This window comes from Procambarus clarkii, chromosome 56, assembly GCF_040958095.1.
Source record: "Procambarus clarkii isolate CNS0578487 chromosome 56, FALCON_Pclarkii_2.0, whole genome shotgun sequence".
Taxonomy (NCBI): domain Eukaryota; kingdom Metazoa; phylum Arthropoda; class Malacostraca; order Decapoda; family Cambaridae; genus Procambarus; species Procambarus clarkii.
Window position 1 is genome coordinate 10,938,788 of NC_091205.1, and position 24,421 is coordinate 10,963,208.

At 44.5% G+C, this 24,421-nt stretch overlaps 1 protein-coding gene across 1 annotated transcript in view; it reads right to left on the minus strand.

Moving 5' to 3' along the window:
• Positions 1-726: 726 nt before the first annotated feature.
• The window catches only part of LOC123770920 (transient receptor potential cation channel subfamily M member-like 2), a 317,900-nt gene continuing 294,205 nt past the window's right edge, over positions 727-24,421 (minus strand). Inside the window, exon 19 of the mRNA XM_069306032.1 lies at positions 727-929. Coding sequence (XP_069162133.1) covers positions 727-929 — 203 coding nt within the window. The remainder of the gene's footprint in view (positions 930-24,421) is intronic.

The following is a 24,421-nucleotide window of genomic DNA, read 5'->3' on the forward strand; positions in this document are numbered from 1 at the left end:
GCTGTCTTAAACACTCAAGTCTTGGTGTAAGACTGTAGGTCGTCTGTTACTCTAACATATTGAACTGTTAGTAAATCTTGAGGGAAGACATCCTCTTGGGTGTCTTCCCAACAAGAGGCTACAACGTCACCTTCTCAAGATGTCGACATCATTGTAAATACTGTATTGATCTGCTACATATGTAGTGCTTATCCTCCCTTACCTTCCTCCCCCACCACTCCCCTGATAATGTTCATTTCAAGCATCATAGTTCAGAGTAGAGAAGCGTAGACTGTAGCATATCACTTTCTTCCTATCACAACATTTCTACCTTTCACAATTTTGTCTTGCTCTACAGTCAGTTTGCACATTTGCGCCAGTCCCCTTCATTACTCCTTGTTTGAATATCGTTCCTAATTACAGTCAGCACCTTCTAAAACATTTCCGACCCTTCAAAACTTGCAAATAATTACGGTTTGCTGTTTATTTTGTTGATCAAAACATCCAGCGAGGCCGGCCACGTTCATGTGACCTGCGCTGGCCATTCTTCACGTGGGGACTGTGCACGTCTCATTCACCATTTACTATGGCAGTTTCTGCAGATTAAGATCTGGAGCCTTAGATAATCAGATTAAGATTATGAACCTAAAAAACTCATATGAAGATAGTAATGAGTAGGTTGATCAGCATGACGCCAACCTGTGATGAGGTAGAAGGATATGAAATAAAGACTAAAGGTCTCACAACTCACATGAAGATCGCAATGAGCAGATTAAGTAGCATGACGTTGCCGATGATGAGGTAGCATGAGAGCATGATGAGGACAATCCAAGTGTAGTTGTTAGGGTTCTCACACACACAGTCCAGCTCCGGCCTGCAGTTGGTCGTCCCATTGTCGCACAGCTCACCCATTATACACGAGTTCTGGTGACACACCACTCGATCCTCACCTGAAGCACAACCACCTTCATTACACAAACAACTATATTTATAACACAAAACAAAGTATATTTAGTACACCAAACTGAATTAATTTAATACTGTAGATAATATGTAATACATTTTATACAAGGAACGAATAGTTTTAATGCACGCCAATGCACACATATTATATAAACATAGAAACATAAGAATGATGGGAACTGGAGAAGGCCTATTTGGCCCATACGAGGTAGCTCCTATTTATATAAATTGGAAATTAAATAGATTGGAAAGTCCTGTGCATGTGGGGTGGGCCGGTCTTTGAGCGAGACATGAACTCAACGATGGGTGATGTAAATGGGAATTTCAACGTGGATTCAAAATATAACTTATTTAAAAACATTTTAAGCAAAGCACAGGAACACATTATACCCATACGAATTTAATAAATCGAATAATAATGATCTGAAAGGATAACAAAGGATCTGAAGAACCTTATAGGTAGAAAGAGAGCTTGGTATAAAATGATTAGGAATGAGGAAGTCAGTTTAGAACAAGAATTCGTCCAACTGGTTAAAAAATTTAAAAAAAGAGAAAAGGAGGTCAAAAAGAAACTATGAAGTTCGCATAGCAGGGCAAGCATAGACAAATCCTAAAAGTTTTTTTCAGTTATATCAAACAAAAATTAGGGAAAGGATAGGTTCATTAAAAGTTGAAAAAGGACAGATAACGGATAATAACGACGAGATGAATAGTATTTTTTAATAAATATTTTATCTCTGTAGTTACTAAAGAGGAACATTATGCCTTCAGCCAAACAAGTCTATGTGGGTGGGGAAGAGGATAAGTTGACTAGCTTAGCAGTTACCTGGGAAGATGTTATTAAATAAATAGTGAAATTAAAGCCAATCAAATCCCCAGGGCCAGACGAAGTGTTTGCCAGGGTGCTTAAAGAATGTAAAGAGGAGCTTTGCGAGCCATTGTCTGCCATATTTAATAATTCATTAGAGTCAGGTAGAGTGCTAGAGTCATTGAAGGTTGCTAATGTGGTACCAATTTTTAAGAAAGGAGATAGATCACTGGCGCCAGACTATTTGCCAATTAGCCTAACGTCTATTGTGGGAAAGTTACTTGAATCGATAATTGCAAATACAATTCGTCTTGATCTTGAAAAACATAAATTAATAAATGAGTCGCAAAATGGTTTTACAAATCGCCGTTCATGCTTAACAAATTTACTATAATTTTATTCTATCATAGTTGAGGCAGTTGATAGTGGTAAGGTTTGTGATGTTGTGTACCTTGACTTTAGCAAAGCTTCTGATTCAATGCCACATGAAAGGCTGATTAAAAAGATAGAGGCTCACGGTATTGGGGGTTCTATATTGGATAAGGGATAAGGGCATGGCTGTACTATAGGAAATAAAGAGTTAATATAAATGGGGTTAAATCAGAGTCGGAAAATATTTTAAGTGGAGTGCCTCAAGGCTCTTTCCTGGGACCTTTGTTATTCATAAAACACATATAAAGGATTTAGATTCAGGTTTGAGCAGCAGCATTTGCCAATTTGCCGTTGAAACAAAAATCGGGAGGGTAATAAACACGGAAAAAATTCACTATCACTTCAAGGCGATCAAAAAAGGGTTTTGAAATGGTAAAAAGTTTGGCAGATACAGTTTAATGCTGACAAATGAAAGGTTTTGAGGCTAGGTAATGATAATAGAGCTACAAGATACGAGCAAGATAGTGTTGAGATTGTTGGACTGTGGAAAGAATCTGGGAGTTATGACTAGTAAGAATTTAAAACCAAAAAATCAATGCATAAATGTTCGTAATAAGACAAATAGGACACTGGGATTTATTTATCGAAGCTTTAGTAACAAGACACCTGGTAGTGTACTTCAGCTATATCTTGCTCTTGTAAGGCCCCATTTAGATTATGCAGTTCAGTTTTTATCACCATACTATAGAATAGATAGAAATTCACAAGAACGCATCCAGTGTAGGATGACGAAGTTAATCCAGCAATTTAGAAACCTGTCATATGAAGAAAAATTTACAAAACTTAAATTACATAATCTGAAAAGGCGAAGAAATAGGGGTGACATGATAGAGGTGTACAAGTGGATGAATGGACATAACAAAGGGGATATTAATAGGTTATTAAAATTATCAAAACAAGACAGAACACGAAACAATGGGTTATAAATTGGATATGTTTTGATTTACGAAAGATATGGGTAAATACTGGTTCGGTAACAGGGTTGTTGATTTGTGAAACCAATTACCACATAACATAATAAATGTTATGTTGATTCTCCCCTTGTCAACAATAACAAACCATCTCAGCTGGCTGGTGCGTCGAGATCGTCACGGGCCATGCAACAATTATGCAGCCGTATGGATCAACTTAAACGAGCTGCTGCCCCTTGTTCCGATTTCAAGCGTTTTGCTGATAACCCATGGCTCATGTTATTAACCAAAAACATGAAGACCAACTGTCAGTAATCCTTCAGCAATCGGACTTAATAATTAACCCGCGAAGTGAAGCTTCAGCAATGCTCAAGATTAATCAAGATCTGTCTGCCAGAGTCGATTTCCTCCAACTAGAATTAAACTCTCTCAAGTCCACAGTTACTGACTTTAAACCAGCAGGAACCACTAGAAAACAGGAAGCACAACAGTTTGAAAACCATCTTAACACCCTACAACAGCAACACACTATTACCCAAGACGAATCGGACCAACATAAACTCCTTGATTCTGTCGATATCTCTTCACGTGATTTTCCCCAAGAATCTGAAGAAGACTGTGCTGCCATCGTAATCCATGTATTGCAGGATAAGATAAGGTATTGAATCAAAACAAGTGACATTAAATCAGCTTATAGATTGGGGATCAAATCACCTGGTTTGGTGACATAACAGGAAAATTCGAGTTAAACTAGATAGCTGCTCCCGCAAGTCAGACCTTATCGAATCTTCAGTCTCTAGTAAATCTACTGTTTATGTGAATGAATATCTGACCAGGTTCAGACAAAATCTCTTACTTAAACTGCGTGGTTTCTGCAAAAAATCCCTTGTAATTAAACATTATTTTGTGCGAGATGGTAAAATTATAACTAGGAGGACTGACACAGGAAAAACTTATTTAATAACCCACTGAAGCTCACCTCAATTCTTTCCTGAATGACTGTGGGATGAGCGCTGAATAACCAGAATTCAAACAATAATCTCATTTAACTACGAATGTGTACTGCCTTTCCTTTCAAAAGGTTTTAACTTTATTTTAAAAAATTGCCATCTCTATTATTTTCTCTTTTTTTCTTTTTTACTTCCTTTGTTCCATTGTACACTGACTTTGCCTATGTCCTTCAGTATAAACTTTATCATCCAGTATACCTGAGTGTATCTCTATTTAATCTTCCTCATTTTGTTTTAGTGTTTTAGTGTAACTTTAGTATTCAACTATAGTGTACTTATAATATTATAGTTAGTAAGCTATTTGTTTTATAGATTTCTAATTGATTTTTTACTTTTATTGGTCATCTATTGTTATTAATTATTCCAGCTCATTTTTACTTTTCTTTAGTTCCCATTAAGTTTTTATTACTTAAATTACCATTAAGTTTATATTACTTTAGCATTTTTGTTCTACTTTTCATGTAACCCAGGTTGCCAACCACCCTTGCTCCATTGTCCTCTTGGCTTTGCCTGTGCAGTTTTGATCATTAGTGCAAATTATTACCTTCAGTGTACCTGAAAGAATCTTTAAGCAATCTCATTTTTGTGTATAGTTTCATATATTCTTTTTGTTCATAGCTAGTTCTTTTATAATTGTCTTTTTTGGATTTTCTGTAAAACAGCCCTCTTATGCAACTATTATAGACCCAGACCTTAACCTTTTATCTAGTATCTATGACAATCATCACTTTAATGATCAAAATTGCAGGTATTATACAGCACATGATGTAAAAAATGTTTTAGCGTGTAATCACAATGTTTCTATAATTAACTTGAATGTAGGATCTCTAAGCAAACACTTTGATGATGTTAATGCCCTGATTCAAACAGTTGACAACAAATTCTCTTATGTTGTATTTACTGAAACGTGGTTAAAAGAGAACACTACTCAACTCTACAACATACCTAACTACTCAGCTATTCACAACTTTCGTCCTATACAAAGAGGTGGTGATACTTCTCTTTACTACCACAAAGAACTGACTTGCATAAAAGTAATTAAATCTAGAGACCCTAATGGAGAGTATATATTTGCCTGTTTCAGAGTCAAGGAAAACGATGCTGTTCTGACTGTGAGAGCAGTCTACAGAATTCCTAACACTAATGTGACTGAATTTAACTCTAACCTTAGAAATCTTATACTAGAGAACAGACTGAACAAAAACCACTTAATTATTTCTGGGGACTTTAACGTTGACCTCTGCGAGCCTGATAACCCTCCTGCTGCTAGTTTCCTCAACTGTATGAATTCCTGCTTCCTCATACCCTTAATCACTAGACCTACTAGAATCTCTGATAGTACTTTCACGGCTCTTGATTACATCTAAACCAACATAACCTCTCCGCTTTCTTCAGGGATAATCATCGATAGCACTACAGACCATAACCCCACATTTCTCCTAATCAACATTAACATAAAGTTTTAAATGGAGGTGGGGATTCCTCCGTTTTCCCGGTTTATTTTTCACTTCTGTTTTAGTGCACTGGTTTTAGTCTTGGTTTAATAATATTATCTTGTAACAGATGTAGATGCAGAATGCTCACTAGTGAGTCCCATTCTTTAACGTCTTTTCTAATCATTGTAGTCACGGTGGAATGTGCATCTAATGCAGCTGCTGTCGTTGGATAAATGTTGAGTTTGATGTGCAAGGCTTCAGTAGCTTCACATTCCAGTAAGTAGTGCAATAGTGGCGCCTCTGCTTCTGTTCCACAGATATGACACTCTAACTATTGGGTTCAATACCTCCAAGAAGCACTTGTAACCAAGTTTGAGTCTGTGTATGGCTACTGCAATGTCTCTGGATATTTTTTTGCCGGGCTTGAAAAGGGAGTACCCAGTGGCTTGTTCGTACCATATCACAGTGGATCATCCTTCCGCTACTTTGGCTCTGTGGCGACATTTGATAAAACATAAGAACATAAGAACAAAGGTAACTGCAGAAGGCCTATTGGCCCATACAAGGCAGTTCCTACATACAAAGCTGTTCCTATTTATAACCACCCAATCTCATTCATATACATGTCCATCCCACGCTTGAAACAATCGAGGGATCCCACCTCCACCACATTATGCGGTAAGTAAGTAATTATCAAAAGAAGGCACCAAACTGGGAAGACTATGTAGCACCATCAAAGTGCGAAATAATCAGAGGGTGCTAAATATCACCATTAATGCCAATACAAGAACAGAAACGCATAAGGCGAACAATATCAAAAGTATCCGATTCACCAAGAATTCTATCGAGGGACAAGGTAAGGTAATTATCAAAAGAAGGCACCAAACCGGGAAGGCTATGTAGCAACATCAAAGTGCGAAATAATCAGAGGGCGTTAAATATCGCCAAGAAAGCCAATACGAGAACAAAAACGCATAAGGTGAACGATATCAAAAGTATCTGATTCACCTAGAATTCTATCGAGGGACAAGTGACCGCGAGGGACGGTCGGAAAGCAAGACACACGCTCGTCCTGGAAGTCAGGACATTCAACAAGGATATACACAACTGTAAGAGTGACAATGCAATTTGGACAATAAGGAGCAGGGCGGCACTCCATTAAGTGACTGTAAGTTAAGGGAGTATGGCCAATCCGCAACCTTGCTAGAGCCGTTTCCCACCGCCGTAACCGGCTGCAGGAGGAAGGCCACGAGGACACACTACGTTTGAGAGTACGCAGCTTGTTACCAACTACAGAGGACCAACAACCCTGCCAACGGGCAAGGATGGAGGAAAGAATAACAGGATTAATGTCGGAATAAGGAATACCTTAACGGGAGATGGGACAAAAACGGATAGCTTCTCTAGCAGCAGCATCCGCACGCTCATTTAAGGAAACACCAATATGGCTGGGAACCCAGCAAAACTCTACTGATTTAAATTTACTAGAAATAAGAAACACCCAAAGTTGAATCTCGATGACCACCGGATGGACAGGATTAAAGGACCCTAGAGCCCTGAGGGCACTACGAGAGTCAACTACAACTACAAAGGACGATTGACAATGAGAAAGCAAAAGACGGAGAGCATAGAGAATAGCATAAAGTTCTGCTGTGAAAACGCTAGCCTCCGAAGGGAGGCGACACATATAAGTGCAATCAGGAAAAACAACAGAGTTGCCCACACCGTTCGTAGACTTGGACCCATCGATGAAGAGGGAAACAGAGTGGGAGTGCGAAGAAAAGTGCTCAAGGAAAAGGCATTTCAGAACCGTGGGAGGGGTAAAAGCTTTGGTGATGTGGGTCAAACATGTACAAAAATTTCGAAGGGGGGACTCTCCACGAGGGCAAGGAAGAAACAATATGAGGAGAAACATTAGAAATACAAACGGAAAGAGAATCCTGTAGTCGTACAGAAAGAGGGAAGTGATGAAGAGAAACAGGAACCACAGGAGGGGTAAAAGATAAAGCACGACAGAGGCGAGAGGAAGAATGATGTTAGGACTATGCAAGATAGTGAAGACAGTAGCGATCACAGCGGTCCTGGAGAGAGAGGAAGCCAGTGTCAACATACAAGCTGAGGGCGGGAGTCGAATGAAAGGCACCAGAACTGAGGCGCAACCCATTATGGTGCAAAGCATCAAGACGGAGAAGAGTAGAAGGAAAAGCAGAAGAGTATGCAGGGCAACCATAATCGAGTTTAGACAGGACGAGAGAGGAGAGCAAATAGAAGAGCGTGCGCCTATCTTCTCATGAAGAAGTATGGGTCAAAACCTTATGTAGGTTAAGGGCCTTAGATCATTCAACTCGAAGGTAAGAGATATGGGGCAACCAAGACAAACGAGTGTCAAAGAATAACCCCAAAAGCTTAGCTGAATCCCTGTACACAAGGGGATGACCATAAAGCTACAAAGAGGGACAAAGAACAACATGCTTCCGAGTAAAAGTCATAGCACAAGTCTTAGACGCAGAGAACTTGAAGCCATGATCGGTGGCCCAAGACGGCATGGCATCAATCGTAAGTTGATGCCGCCGTTGAAGGAGAGGCAAATCATTACCCTGACAGCAAAGGGTAAGATCATCAACATAGAGAGCGGAGAAGACGCCAGAAGGAAGAGAGGAAAGAAGACCGTTGAGGGGAACTAGAAAAAGAGTAGTGCTCAGAACACTACCCTCATACTGCCTAAAAGGGGCAGAGAGAGTGGTACCAAGCCTCACACGAAAGGAACAACGAGAGAGGAAACTTTGGAAGAAGAGAGGGAGATTCCCACGATGGCCAAAAGAATGAAGTTTGGACAGAATGTGATACCGCCAGGTAGTGTCGTAAGCCTTTTCCAGGTCAAAAAGGACGGCAACAACGGAGGTCTTCGCAGCAAAAACAGTACGAATAGAGACCTATGAATATAGAGCACATTAGGTACGAATATAGAGTAATGGGCCCCAGCAACAGCTGCTGGGGGGGGGGGGGGGAAGAAATGAGAAGCCACGTAAACGACCAAGAAGAGCACCAAGCAACGGCTCCTGGAGACAGACACAAGGGGGCGAAAACTGTGAAATTAGAAGTTGTAGTTCAAGGAAATTGGCAAAATATCCACGGAAGTTCCACTGAAGAATAGACATCGACAAAAAGAGAAAGGATAGCAACAGAGAACAAAGAGGAAAGGTGAAAAAGGAACACAGCACGTTAAAGAAGCACAGGGTCAGGATCAGGGTCAGCCAAGTCAGGGTTAAGGGCATGGGTAAACTGAGTAAAGAAGGAGGGAAATTAGAGGGAGGACAGACTTGAGGTGGACGAGCAGGGTCCTGAGGAGGAGGAGACAACCGAGAAGAGCGGGCAAGGAGAGCAGGAGGAGGGGCAGAAAGAGGAGGACGCACCTCAGCAAGGGCAGTAGCCGAGATGGAACCGGGGGCCAAAGAAACCTCCACAGTCGGAACAGGGGGCTCTACCACCGAAGCGGGATGGGAAAGAACGATAGAATCAATGATAAGGGGCGAAGAAGAAAGCGAAGTCTTCTTACCTACCGGGGAGGAGGAAGGAGAGGAGCCAGGTTTCCGCTTCTGACTCAAGTAGACAGGTGTCCCAGCAGCAATGTACTGGACAACAGACTCCAGCATCTCAATAGGAGAAGAAGAATGAGAGCGAACATGACCACCAGGAGAGTGATGGACATCGCACCGCACAGTCAGGCGCGAAGGAGAGCCAAGAGACAGAAGGGAATGATGGGAAGGAGAACCAGAGGGAGAGGAGAAAGAAGACACAGGAGACATAACAGACTGGGTAGAAAGAAGAACCCTAGACAGAGAACCTGGAGGGGGACCCTCTGGGACAGAACGGAAAGAAACAGGGAAGGAGGTGGTGGGCGTGTCCGAGTCTAAGGCTTGGAAATGGTTGTGAGACTGAGGAAGGTGGAAAGGACGAGGAGAGGAAGAGTGCACTACGCGAGCATAAAAGACGCCAGCAAAAGGAGGGGAGACTATGAACTTGGCCCCTAGCTTCAGGAAAAGACAAACGGTCCCGGTGCTTCAAGTTGAGGACGGCTGCCTCAAGTTTGTAACGTATACTCGTGCAGGAGAAGTTAGGGTGGGCCTCACCACAATTGAGGCTGCGGGCCTGGGGAGAAGTGCACTCCAACCTAGAGTGACCCTCGCCCCCACACACGGGGCAGAGGGAGACAGGACTAGAGCATTTGAGGGCACCATGCCCAAACCTCCAGCACTTATTGCAGAGCCGAGGAGATGGAATATACTCCTGAACGGAGCATCTGGCAGCAGCAAGAATGACAAAGGTCGGAAGGGTCCTACCATCAAAGGTAATCTTCAGAACCCGAAGGGGCAGACGGCGACGACCACGAGGGGGACGAGTAAACGTATCCACCTGAAGGACAGAATGACCCTGGGCCTCGAGGATATGCTTGATATCCTCGTGGCAGTCTTTTAGATTTCTAACACCGGTTGCAACATGGAGCGGGAAGAGAACAGTGCCAACACTGGCATTTAACCGAGCGTTCTTGGAGACCCGAACAGGGGTCTCGCCTATGCAAGATAAGGTGGCCAAACGGGTGGCTGCATCATGAGAAGGAGCAGCAACGACACGGATACCAAGACGAGGTACCAGGTTGAAGATAACAGAGGCATCAACTGAATCTACAAGATGCCTAAGAAGGGAAAAATCGTCAGGAGGAATTGAATTTAAAGGATGGAGGTCAAGATACTTAGTCCACGTAGCAGGACCAAACAAAGCATGGTATGAATTAGTTTGGGAAGAGAGCATACAAGAGTGGCCGTGGTGGGGACGGCGATAAGAACCTTTAGAGAGAGATGGGTCATAAGGTGCTGTAGTCACAATAAGAGATGGAGCCGTGCAAGGGGACGAGGCGGCCAAAACAGCAGACTTGGGGCTCGACCCAACCACAGAGGGAGGGGGAGCAGGGAGGAGGAGTCCGGTCTGGGCCTAAACCGGGCCCTGTAGTAGGGGATACAGACCCTGGTCTTCCAGGAGGGTCCAACTCAGGGGCCTGGTCGCCCACCCCATCAACCTGGGTAAGAGAAGTCGTGTCGTCATCCATGCAGCAATCAATTTCAGAGGATTGGGACCTGGAACCAAGGGATACCACCTACCAGGGAAGCCGAGCGCGGGCCAGTGCAGGAAGGGTGCGTCGTCCCACAGCTTTGCTCCCCCTTTTCAACAGGGGAGTCCTACTACATCGTTCATTCTCTTACACTGGTGCTAAGGTAAGGTAATTATCAAAAGAAACCACCAAACCGGGAAGGTTATGTAGCACCATCAAAGTGCTAAATAATCAGAGGGCGCTAAATATCACCAAGAATGCCAATACGAGAACAGAAACGCATAAGGCAAACGATATCAAAAGTATCCGATTCACCAAGAAGTCTATCGAGGGACAAGTGACCGCGAGGGACGGTCGGAAAGCAAGACACGGTCGTCCTGGAAGTAAGTAAGTAATTATCAAAAGAAGGCACGAAATCAGGAAGGTTATGTATCACTCTCAAATGTGCGGGATAATCAGAGGGCGCTAAATATCACCAAGGACATCAATATGAGAACAGAAATGCATAAGGCGAACGATATCAAAAGTATCTGAGTCACCAAGAATACTATCGAGGGACAAGCGACCGTGGGGGACGGTCGGAAAACAAGACATACGCTCGTCCCGGAAGTCAGGACATTGAACAAGGATATGCACGATTGTAAGAGGGACAATGCAATTTGGACAATAAGGAGCAGGGTGGCGCTCCATCAAGTGACCATGAGTTAAGCGAGTATGGCTAATACACAACATCGCCAGAGCCGTTTCCCATTGCCAGGTGCGGTAGTAGGAGAACGGCCATGAGGACACACAACTCTTAACAGTATGCAGTTTGTTTCCAGTAACAGATGACCAACAAGCCTGCCAACGGGTAAGGATGGAGGAATGGATAACCAGGTAAAATCTGAATAAGAAATACCTTTATGAGAGACGAAACAAGAGCGGACAGCTTCCCTGCCGGCAGCATCGCATGCTCATTTAAAGAGACACCAATATGGCTGAAACCCAACAAAACTCAACTGACTTAAATTTACTGTGAATAAGAAACAGCCAATGCTGGATCTTAACAACCACTGGATGAACCGGATTAAAGGACCCGAGAGCCATGAAGGCACTACGAGAGTCAACAACAACTACAAAGGAAGATTGACAACGAGAAAGCCGGAGACGGAACCGTCCACAGACTTAGACCCATCGGTGAAGATGGAAACAGATCTGGAGTGAGAAAAAAAGTGCTCAAGGAAAAGGCGTTTTAGAACCGTAAGTGGGGGTAAAAGCTTTAGTGTTGCGGGTTAAGGATGTACAAAACTGCAGAAGGGGGACTCTCCACGGGGGCAAAGAAGGAACAACACGAGGAGAAATATTAGAAATACGAACTGAAAGAGAATCCTGTAAGTGCGATAACCGAACAGAAAGAGGGAGGTGGTGAAGAGGAACAGGAACCGCAGGAGGGGCAAAAGTTAAAGCATGACAGAGGCGAGAGGAAGGATGTTGCAAGGACCGCACAAGATAGCGAAGACAGTAGCGATCACGGCGGTCCTGGAAAGATATGAAGCCAGTGTCAACATACAAGCTGAGGACAGGAGTCAAACGAAAGGCACCAGAAGTGAGGCGCAACCCAGTATGGTGCAAAGCATCAAGATGGAGAAGAGTAGAAGAAGAAGCAGACAAGTAAGCAGGACAACAATAATCGAGCTCAGACAGGACGAGAGAGGAATGTAAAGCGAGTAGAGTGCGCCTATCTGCTCCCCAAGAAGTATGGGACAATACCCTAAAGAGGGTAAGGGCCTTAGAGCATTCAACACTGAGATAAGATATATGGGGCGACCAAGACAAACGAGTGTCAAAAATCGACCCCGAAAGCTTAGCGGAATTCTTGTACACAATGGGGTGACCATAAAGTGACAAAGAAGGACGAGGAAAGACACGCTTCCGAGTAAAAGTCATTGCACAAGTCTTAGACATAGAGAACCTGAAGCCATGACTGATGGCCCAAGACGACACGGCATCAATTGTAAGTTGAAGCCGGCGTTGAAGGAGAGGCGAATCATCACCCTGACAGCAAAGGGTAAGATCGTCGACATAGAGAGCGGAAAAGATGCCTGAAGGAAGAGAGGAAAGAAGACCATTGAGGGCAACCAGGAAAAAGTGTAGCGCTCAGAACACTACCCTGGGGCACACCTTCGTATTGCGGAAAAGAGGCAGAGAGAGCGGTACCAAGCCTCACCCAAAAGGAACGACGAGAGAGAAAGCTGCGAAGAAAGAGAGGGAGATGACCACGAAGGCCAAAAGAATAAAGTTGAGATTGAATATTGTCATGTTCACAGAAAATGGTACCATCCGTTTTCTATGTGCGGCGGCTGAGACGCCAGAGAGAGAGGAGGTAAACAGGAGAGCGTACAGGACGCCCGCCAAGCTTGGTGGCTACTAGTCATGTAATCATATTAAGTATTAAAGTCAGTAACCAAGTCATGACTTTACATCAACCCTACAACCAAGACTTCCTCAGTAACACACAAACACCACATTGGCGACGAGGATGAACTGTGAACGCAGGCATTTGTTCAGTTTCAAACACAAGAGAGAAGCATGCTGCCTGGAGGAGGAAGAGAAGCTGTGAGCGCCATACCCGATGCTGTATGCTAACCGATGCTGTGTGCTAACCAATGCTGTGTGCTAAACGATGCTGTGTGCTAACCGATGCTGTGTGCTAACCGATGCTATGTGCTACCCAAGCTGTGCTGAAGAAACTGTACTGAGGAATCTGCCGACGTTGTGTACGAAACGACGCTTTGATGTGTACAAAACCTGATGTTTTGGTTACGAAACGACGCTTCGTGCTACAAAATTCATCACACTGAACTGACTGCTGTACCAACTGCTGTACCAACTGCTGCACCAACTGCTGCACCAACTGCTGTACTAACTGCTGCTGTACCAACTGCTGTGCCAACTGCTGTGCTGCTGCTGTGAGTAGGAACAACACATGTACACAAGGGCTAGGTAAGAAGTCAGTTGCTGCTATATTGTGCTCTGTTGTGAACTTTTGCATTAAAATGCTTGTGTGCTTTGCAAAATTAAAGTAATTACAGTGAATTCTTGACTAACATATACAGTGCAGTAAGTGTTTAATATTCTGAGGAACATTTAAGTGATAAGTTACATTTATTCAGTAAAAATGGCAAATATACCTCAGTTTCCTGCATTTGATCCTGACTGTGACCAGACAAACCTGTCACAGAGGTGGGTCAAATGGCTTAAAAAGTTTGAAAATTTGTTGATAGTTTCTGACATCAAAAGTGCTGAAAGAAAGCGTGCCTTTCTACTTCATTATGCAGGTGATAGAGTTTGTGACATCTTTGACACACTGAAAGACACTGGTGGTGCCAAAGATTATGACACTGCCAAAGCCAAACTAACAGAGCATTTCAAACCAAGGCAAAATACTGCTATGGAAATTATGCATTTCAGGAGAGCAAAACAACTCTCTAATGAAACTGTGGATCAATACCACACACGTCTGCAGGGTTTAGCAGCCCATTGTGAGTTTGCTGATGTTGACAAAGAAATCAAACAGCAAATAATTGAAACATGCACATCTACACGTCTCCGTCGAAGAGCTCTAGAACTTGTTGATGATGAAAGTTCTCTTACCAAGATACTGGATATTGCTCGTCGAATGGAAGATGCTGCACGTGATGCTCGTGTCATGGAGTGCAGTGCTAATAACGGTTCTGCCACTGTTACTAACAGTGATGAGGTATGTAAGGTTCAGGGAGGACATCGTAATCAAAGAAGATATGCCAAACCTAACAGTAAATTTAGCCGAGAACCACGTCACAACTGGGGTCAAGGAACAAGGCTCAAGCAGTCACAACGACCCACATCAGAGGGTGTCAACAATAAATGTTACAATTGTGGAGGAGACTACCCACACCAAGATAATGTTTGTCCTGCTCAAGGTAAGAAGTGCTATGAGTGTGGAAAACTAGGTCATTTTGGTGCTATGTGTCGTTCTGCACTAAAGAAACCACAGTCAATGAATAAAAGCACTGTACGAGGATCAGGACATAGGGGTCGAGGTGGTAAACACAATATTGCACCTCATATCCAGAATGTTAATAATGTACAAGACAACATTTCATTACAACCAGTCTCAGATGACAGTGAATGTGATTATACTTATGGAGTACAAGCAATCACAGAATGGAATGATCTTCCAAACAACCCAGAGACATGTGTATACATTGCTGGTATTTGTCTCAAGGTTCTCATTGACACTGGATCAAACATTGACACCATTGCTGAGTGCCACTATGAAAAATTTAAAAAAACAGTTCCCAAAGCTTGAGAACTATAATGGCAAAGCCACTGCCTATGCTTCAAAGGTATCCTTGCCAGTGATTGGAACTTTCACTGCAGAGATTAAGTCAAAGAATGCAATGCTCATTACTACATTCCATGTTGTTAGGAATGCAAAGGAGTCCTTACTCAGTTACAAGACTTCAACCAAATTGGGGCTACTTCAGCTTTCTAATGCTGTAGCAGTGGAATCTGCAAACAATTTTGATGGTATTGTTGCTGAATTTTCTGATCGATTTAAATCCATAGGTTGTTATACTGATAGCAAAGTACATCTGCATATCAACCCAGATGTAATTCCAGTTGCCCAACCACATCGCCGACAACCATTCCATACTCGCAAGAAAGTCGATGCCGAACTGGATAGGCTGATGGAACTAGATATCATTGAACCAGTAACAGGCCCAACACCATGGGTAAGCCCAATTGTCACTCCACCAAAGCCGAAGAATCCAGATGAGATACGCATTTGTGTGGACATGCGTGTTCCCAACAAGGCAATAATGCGTGAACGCCATCCTACACCCACTGTAGATGATATGATCTACCGCTTGAATGGTGCAACTGTATTCAGCAAGTTAGATTTAAACAAGGGCTATCATCAGCTTGAACTTGATGATGAGAGTCGCTTCATCACAACGTTTACGACACATCGAGGTCTGTATAGGTACAAGCGCCTGAGTTTTGGTATTAACAGTGCTGCCGAGGTATTCCAGCACATCATCAGCCAGGTATTGCAAGATATACCTAATGCTGACAACATGTCTGATGACATCATTGTTTATGGCCGTACCCAAGCTGAACACGACAAAGCTCTTCGTGCAACATTGCAACGCTTACGAGAAAAGAATTTGACGGTAAGCCGAGCAAAGTGTGAGTTCAATCAACATAAAATTGAATTCTTTGGACATGTACTTAGTGACAAAGGTCTGTCTCCAGATCCTAAGAAAGTTGCAGATATCAAGAATGCTGCACCTCCTTCAACGTCCACTGAAGTACATAGTTTTCTGGGAATGGCAAACTACTGTTCTCGCTTCATTCCAGATTTTGCTACCATTACGAAGCCTCTACGTGAGCTCCTGAAGAAAAATGCATCATGGTACTGGAGCGATATCGAGCAAAATGCATTTGATGCTGTGAAAGATGCACTAGTAGAGAATGCGACTGCTGCATACTTTGATCCATCAATGGACACTGAGTTAACGGTGGATGCTAGTCCTGTTGGATTAGGTGCTGTGTTAGCCCAACACAAACCTGGTCAACCAGATTCCAGAGTAGTAATTGCCTACGCCAGCCGTTCTCTCACAGATGTTGAGCAACGATACAGTCAGACAGAGAAGGAAGCTCTTGCTCTTGTATGGGGCTGTGAACACTTCAATGTGTATCTGCTTGGTGCGCCCTTCACCACGATGGTCACTGACCACAAACCGTTGGAGACCATCTTCAATAATCCAAAGTCCAAACCACCAGCTCGCATTGAGAGATGGGCTCTTCGTCTGCAACCATACAACTTTACGGTGAAATACAAGCCGGGTGCAGGCAATCCCGCTGATTACATCAGTCGACATCCTGCAAACAGTTTCACCATCACCAAGCATCAGCAAGTTGCCGAGGAATATGTACACTCTGTAACCTGTGATGCAGTCCCTAAGGCTCTTACTCTTGATGAAATCCGTACTGCAACCCTAGAGGACCCAACTCTGCAAGCAACAGTGGATGCATTGACTAAGAAAAAGTTTCCACGCATCCCACCCTCAGGAGTTGACCAAGATGCATTCAAAGCACTTGAACGCATCCAGACAGAATTAAGTGTTACGCAACAATGCGACACTGTGCTGCGAGGTACTCGTATCGTGATTCCAGCTGTTCTCCAGCAACGTGCTCTGAAGCTTGCACATCAAGGACACCAAGGTCTTGTTAGGACCAAACAGCTGCTACGAGAAAAGGTGTGGTTTCCTGGTATTGATCGTCAAGCAAAGGATATGCATGATGCCTGTGTCCCTTGCCAAGCTGCAGTGGATACTTCAAGACCAACACCTCTACAACCTTCACCACTACCTGCTGCACCATGGACGGAAGTATCGATGGACTTCTGCGGACCGCTACCAACTGGAGAGTACTTGATGGTAGTCATTGATGATCACTCACGTTATCCAGAAGTAGAAATCATCAATTCCACATCTGCAAAGGCCGTCATCCCGAAACTTGACAAGATCTTTTCAAACTTTGGCATTCCTGAAGTTGTCAAGACAGACAATGGACCGCCATTCAATGGACAAGACTTCGTCAACTTTGCTGAGCATATTGGATTCAAACACCGCCGTGTGATGCCACTACATCCTCAAGCAAATGGAGAAGTTGAGAGATTCATGCAACCTCTCATGAAAGCGGTATGCTGTGCTCATGCCGAAGGACGATCCTGGAAACAAGCTATGTATGCTTTTCTCAGGAACTACCGTGCAACACCACATGGAACACTGGGCAAGTCGCCTGGCGAACTTTTATTTGGACGTCCTATGAGAATCGCACTACCCGTCATGCCAGCCGAGGTAACGGATAAACGTCTCGCTTAGAAGGATGCACTAGCCAAGGGCAAAATGAAAATTGCTCATGATCAACGTACAAAGGAACAGTTCATAAAGGTTGGAGACACTGTTCTCGTTAAAAAGAAAAAAGAGGGAAAGTTAGATATGCCGTATGATACAAAACCATATAAAGTGATTAGTGTAAAAGGAACTATGGTAACAGCTAGTAATAGAGATCATAGTATAACACGTAATATGGCTTATTTCAAAGTGATTCCAACTAGTGTAGAAAATGATGAAGTGCAAAGTCGTGCAAAAGAAAAAGAAAAAAATAGTTATAACCCGACAAACAATTCATCAAGGGATGTTATTGCATTTAAGGACTCTCGTCCTAAACGTCATGTTAAACGCCCTACACGATTTGATGATTAATTGTGTTCCTATGTAATGAAAAGTATTTACTTATTGTGCTAAACTAAATTTAATATTGTTTGAATAATGCAGATATCTCATTCAATATTTTGTAACTTTGTATTACAGTTTCTTTCATGTTTAACATTGCATATGTATTTTTAACATTGAAATCCTTTGTGGAAAAGATTAAGTTGTTTAAATTCTTTGTGTGCTTAATTAATGTTAAATGTATGCAGTATCTCTTGATATGTTAATAACTTACTTTGTGTCAATAACTTTGCTTTGTGCTACAAGCATGGTAGACATCCTGTATTCATTCTTTTTAAAGAAAAGGAGGGATGTCATGTTCACAGAAAATGGTACCATCCGTTTTCTATGTGCGGCGGCTGAGACGCCAGAGAGAGAGGAGGTAAACAGGAGAGCGTACAGGACGCCCGCCAAGCTTGGTGGCTACTAGTCATGTAATCATATTAAGTATTAAAGTCAGTAACCAAGTCATGACTTTACATCAACCCTACAACCAAGACTTCCTCAGTAACACACAAACACCACAAATATGATATCGCCAAGTGGTGTCGTAAGTCTTCGCCAGCTAAAAAAGGACGGTAACAACGGAGGTCTTCGCAGCAAAAGCAGTACAAATATAGACCTCCAAGTTCACCAGGACATCTCTTGTGTTTACTAGTTGTGTTTTTGCGGGGGTTGAGCTTTGCTCTTTCGGCCCGCCTCTCAACTGTCAATCAACTGTTTACTAACTACCTTTTTTTTTTCCACACCACACACACACACACCCCAGGAAGCAGCCCGTGACAGCTGACTAACTCCCAGGTACCTATTTACTGCTAGGTAACAGGGGCACTTAGGGTGAAAGAAACTTTGCCCATTTGTTTCTGCCTCGTGCGGGAATCGAACCCGCGCCACAGAATTACGAGTCCTGCGCGCTATCCACCAGGCTACGAGGCCCCTGTGCTGTGGCACTTGCGGAAACTAAATTAAGAAGGGAAGAGGTGATGATGTTCTAAGAACCATGTCAGACGAACGTAACCCTACGTTCAAAGAGTTTGCAGACACAACTTGTGAGGGCAATAGAGCGAAAGTCCTTAGGGGATGTTCCCAGAGACCCCAGTTTGCAAACAGGCAGGACAACATCATCGACCCAGTCCTCAGAGACTGCCGACGACTCCTAGATCCGATCATACAGACTCAGTAAATACTGAGACGTGCACGGAGGGAGATGGCAAAGCATCTCATAATGAATGCCATCTGAGCCCGCCGCCGTAGAACAGCAGAGGGCCAGGGCAGACCGAAGTTCAGAGAGAGAGAAGGGATCGTTATAGGGAAGTCGAAGATGAGTGCAGAAATTTAAAGGACGAGATTGAAGGACAGGTTTACGAAGAAGGAAAGACTGGGGAAGATGAGAATCAGAGCTAACAGAAGAAAAGTGGGAACCCAATTCGGTAGCGACCTGCAACGGGTCCGCCACAAGAGTACCACGGAGGTGAAGGACCTGTGAGACATTGGGAACGAACTTACCCGCTATCTTGCAGATACGCTTCCAGATCAGAGGAAGAGGAGTTTCGGACGTAATGGTGGAGACATAAGATGCCCAACATTCACGTTTAGCCATACGGATTGCTGTACGGGCCACCACACTTGCTTTCCGAATAAAAGAAAAGAATCGGCCGTCTGCCGGGGGTAGTGTCTCTTACAGGATGCACGCTTACAGCGGACAGCCCGAGCACAGTCTGTCTTCCTCCAGGGAACGCACTTCTGGGGGCCCCGAGAGGAAGAGCGAGGAATAGAGCGGAGGGCAGCGTCGAAGACGGTGTCATGAAAAAGGAGGAGAGAGCGAGGGAGAGGCAGAAGGGAGAGGTCAGAGAGAGAGCAGCACTGAGGGTGAATAGGTTCAGTCTGCCTTAGCAAACTGGGTGAAAAGAAAAAAGGTAACAAGGATGGGGAAATGGTCACTGCATGGAGGTCATCAAGAACCTGCCACGTGAAATGTAAGTAAAGAGAAGACGAGCAAAGTGAAAGAGAAAGACAGGAAAGGGTGCGAGTCCGAGAGTCCAAATGCATGGGCTCACCAGAATTCAGAAGAGACAGGGAAGAAGAGAGGATTAACGGCTCAAGAAGGCGACACCGGGTATTCGTCAGAACGTCACCCCAAAGAGAATGACGACAATTGAAGTCACCTAGCAAGAGCACAGGCTCCGGCAAGGAGTCTAGGAGGTGTTTCAGATCGGGAAGAGAAAGCAGGACTCTCGGGGGGAGATAAATGGAACAAACTGTGTACCATTTCCTCACAAAGATACGAGCAGCAGAACAATGGAGAGGCGAAGGAAAAAGTAAGGGGACAAAGGGAACATCAGATCGAATCAAGCTGTGTCTACCAAGCTGAACTCATTTAAATGTACTCGCCTCCCTGTACTACTGTATATGTACTCATCTAGTTGCACTCTCCTAGTTATACTCACCTAGTTGTACTTACCTAGCTGAACTTGCCTAGCTGTGCTCATCTAGTTATGCTTACCTAATTGTTCTCGCTTAGTTGTACTCACCTATCTGTTTTCACTTAACTGTCCTCATCTAGCTGTATTCACCTAGCTGTACTCACTTAGCTGTACTCACCTAGCTGTACTCACCTAGCTGTACTCACAATGATGTACTCACCTTACTGTACCCACCTAGCTGTGTTCATCTAATTGTACTCACCTAATTGTATTCACTTAATTATTTGTACTTACCTAACTGTACTCACATAGATATACTTACCTAGCTTTACTCACCTAGCTGTACTCACCAAGCTGTACTCACCTATATGTACTCTCCTAGCTATACTACCCTAGTCGAACTCATCTACTTGCACTCGCCTAATTGTACTTACTTAGCTGTACTCACTTAGCTATATAAACCAAGCTACACCAACCTGGTTGTAATAACCTAGTTGAACTCACCTACTTGTATTCACCTTGCTGTACTCACCAAGCTGTATTCACCTAATTGTACTGACCTACTTGTAGTCACCTAGCTGTATTAACCAGCAACTTGTACCTAACCTAGCTGAACTCATCTACTTGTTAGTATTTACTCCGCCCAAGTAAAACAGAAACAAGCAACACTTAGTGGGCCAGTGGTCCTGCCAAAGGCTTAGGGCCCACGCAGGAGTATCCTTGCTAAAAAAAAAACTTTGTTCTCACCTAGCTAAATTCATCTAGTTGAACTCAAGCTGATAGTACTCACTTGATAGTACCGGTATTCACCTTGAAGTACTCACCCAGTTGTATTAAGCTAGTTGTATTCACCTTCTTGTACTTCTTTAGTTTTACTCACCTACTTGCAATTACTCCCCTTTGCTGTACTCGTGTAATTGCACTCACCAACTTGTAATCACCTAGCAGGGCTCAAGTTGTACTAACCTACATGTACTCCCTCTAGTTGTACTCGTGTAGTTGTTTTCACCTACTTGAATTCCCCTAGCTGCAGTCATGTAGTTGTACTCATTTAGTTGTACTCACCCATTTGTGCTTAATGTAAATCTGCAATAATATCGATTTATATAATAAAACCAGCGTTGAATGTAATGAAACGCCATTTTCTGGGTGAGACCTGGGGCCAGATTCACGAAGCAGTTACGCAAGCACTTACGAACCTGTACATCTTTTCTCTTTCTTTGGCGGCTTTCTTTACAATTCTTAAGTAGTTAATGAGCTCCGAAGCACCAGGAGGCTGTTTATAACAGTACCAACAGTTTATTGGGAAGTTTTCATGCTAGTAATCTGTTTAATAAATGTAATCAAAGCCATCAAAGATTAAGGAAAGATGTACACGTTCGTAAGTACTTGCGTAACTGCTTCGTGAATATGGGGCCTGGAGGCTCCCTGGAGCTATACCAACTGATGTATGTATATATTAGACAGTGGCTACAGTCAGTCGAAGGAGTTCTGGGCCTACATGGAACTAGAGCTAGATCCTGGCCCAATCAAGAGAGGCACGAGGAGCAATGGCCTAAAGACTTCCCCGTGTAATTGGAAGCAGTCTTCGTCTGCCATCTACCAGGTCAGGCGCCGAGAGAGGTAGGAATTCCAAAACAAACTACTGCTGGTCAAAAATTGCAAACTGAAAGCCGAACTAGCAAACAGAACTCCCAAATTAAAAACAAGGAAACAAACATGACGTCACCACAACCACCGCGCAAACGTCTGTGCTATCCCCCCCCCCCCCATCCCAGTAAGGGGGACAGGGGTCCCAGACCGCTACGCTGGCAACTCCCCTCAGTTGAGAGGCTAAGTATCAAAAACGCGAAAAAAACGCCGATCGGGGGCAGGGAGGGATACCGGGGAGCCTCCGGGTCTCACCAGAAAATGGCGTTTCATTACATTCAACACCAGTTTCCTGTGGAGAACCCCTTCGGCTCCTTGGAGTTACCTAACCAAATATGAGAAGAGAAGAGACTTACCCTGGAGGCAGTTGTTACTCGCTCAACTCAAAGCCGAGACCACTGGTTATAACCTGCGACCCAAGGCTATTCATGCCCGAGAAGGGCCAGGAACATCAACAAGGTACCATTCAGCCAGGAACCTGCTCGACCTCCAAAAGCCCCATGCCGGAATGATAGGCCCGGACATATTACCAAAAACAACAGCCAAAGCCCCGAACTTATGAACGGCATGGGCACGGGGATAGACTGCAGGCTAGCTGGACGGAATAATCCTGCAAACAACCTGGGAGACCCACGCACAGGAATAGGAAAGAAGGGAAACCGGGTCTACCCAAAGTGTGTCCTCTGTCACAGAGGCCGTGGTGCGCTAATAACAGCGAAGAGCCACAACTGGACACAAAACACGATATATCCCGGTCCGAACTAACTAGGCATCAACAACGCATGGACTCCTTCGGAAAGCAACAGACTCATTTTTCATTTTTCGCCAGAAAAGAAGGAGACGGCTGCAAATGCAGAAATGACCAACAGGACCGAAAAAGCAGAAACCCCTGCGCCAGAGTAGAGCATGAAGCTCTCCGACCCGACCCCCAGAGGCCAATGCCAACAAGAAAAGAGCCGTAGAAAAACAGTCCTGAACCAAGGGGGCAACCGCAAACCGAGAAGAATAGAGAAAAGAGAGCACCCAGTCCAACGACCATGACGGCTCAGGCAGCGCATAAGCAGGTGCAACAACGCCTGAGATAGCTTGCAGAATGGGCAGAAGTGACATCCACCCCAAATGCAAGCTGCAGCGACTCCGCCAGCGCCACACGATACGAGGCAACAGTATTTGGCATAAGATGACGGTCCTGAAATAACCAAGAGAGAAAGGACAAAAGAACCTGACCAGAAATCGAAGACAATCTACGAAGAGATAAAGTGCAGAAAGGACCATCAGGAAATTTTATACTGCAGTCGAGACAAAACTCACAGGTTGGACACCATCAATTAAGCAATTGATCACCATACAAGTTTGATAAACCCGTGTCAAAAATACCAGATGTGTAGAACAGAGGAGAAGATCGATCCACCCACGTTCCAGACCGGACCAATCTGCTGAAAGAGGGGAAGCTGCGGGAAGACCCTCGGGTTCGGACATCGAGCAAGAAGCACCTGAAACCAGGACTGGGCCGGCCACCAAGGAGCCTTCAGGACTACTCTTCCCTGGTAAATGTCTCCAAACGAGCCAAGACCCGGAGCAACAACTGTACCGGTGGGAAGAGGTACAGGTGACCCCACCTCGACCAGTCCAGACGAAAGGCATCGACCCTGACGGCCTCGCAGTCTGGGAAGGGCGTCACATACACTGGAATATGCCTCGACCACGCCGATGTGAAGAGGTCCACCTCTAGGCGCCCGTACGTCCGGCAGAACCAACTGAACGAGTAGGCATTGACCGTCCATTCCATGGATCGGGGAATGAACCGAAACAGGCCGTTAGCAAGGACGTTTGACACCCACCTTAACGTGAACTGCCAGGAGAGCACACCGAAAACTCAGTAGACGAGTCACCTGAAGCGACCAGCCCCAAAGAGCCAAAGACTGCATCGAACCCCCGCAGTTCAGACAATGAACCACCGGGAAGCAGTCCAAATGGAGCCGGATCGTTGCTCCATGGGCAACATGAACCCTCAGAAGCGAATGCCACACTGCCATAAACTCCCTTGCCATGCTGTGAGCCCGACGGACGGATGGACTCCACCTACCCTAGCTGGCCTGGTGAGCAGTGGTCACAAAACCCCAGCTGAGAGATGAGGCATCTGTGAAGACAGTGAGTGAGGGCTCGGGGAGGCGTCAGGGCACAGAACCCCGAAGAAACCTCAGAGGAAGCTGGCGATGAAGCAGCCGGCGCAAGGCTCCCGGAATGCAAACCCACCGATCGCGAGAGCGGCGCAAGGGACGCCCTTGAAAAACCATAACAGCCGCCGAAGCCAGATCCGACCCGATGGGTATACCAGCACGGCGAGGATCAGGCTCCTACACCGCCGCTCGAACAACTGACGTGTGACCCGGGT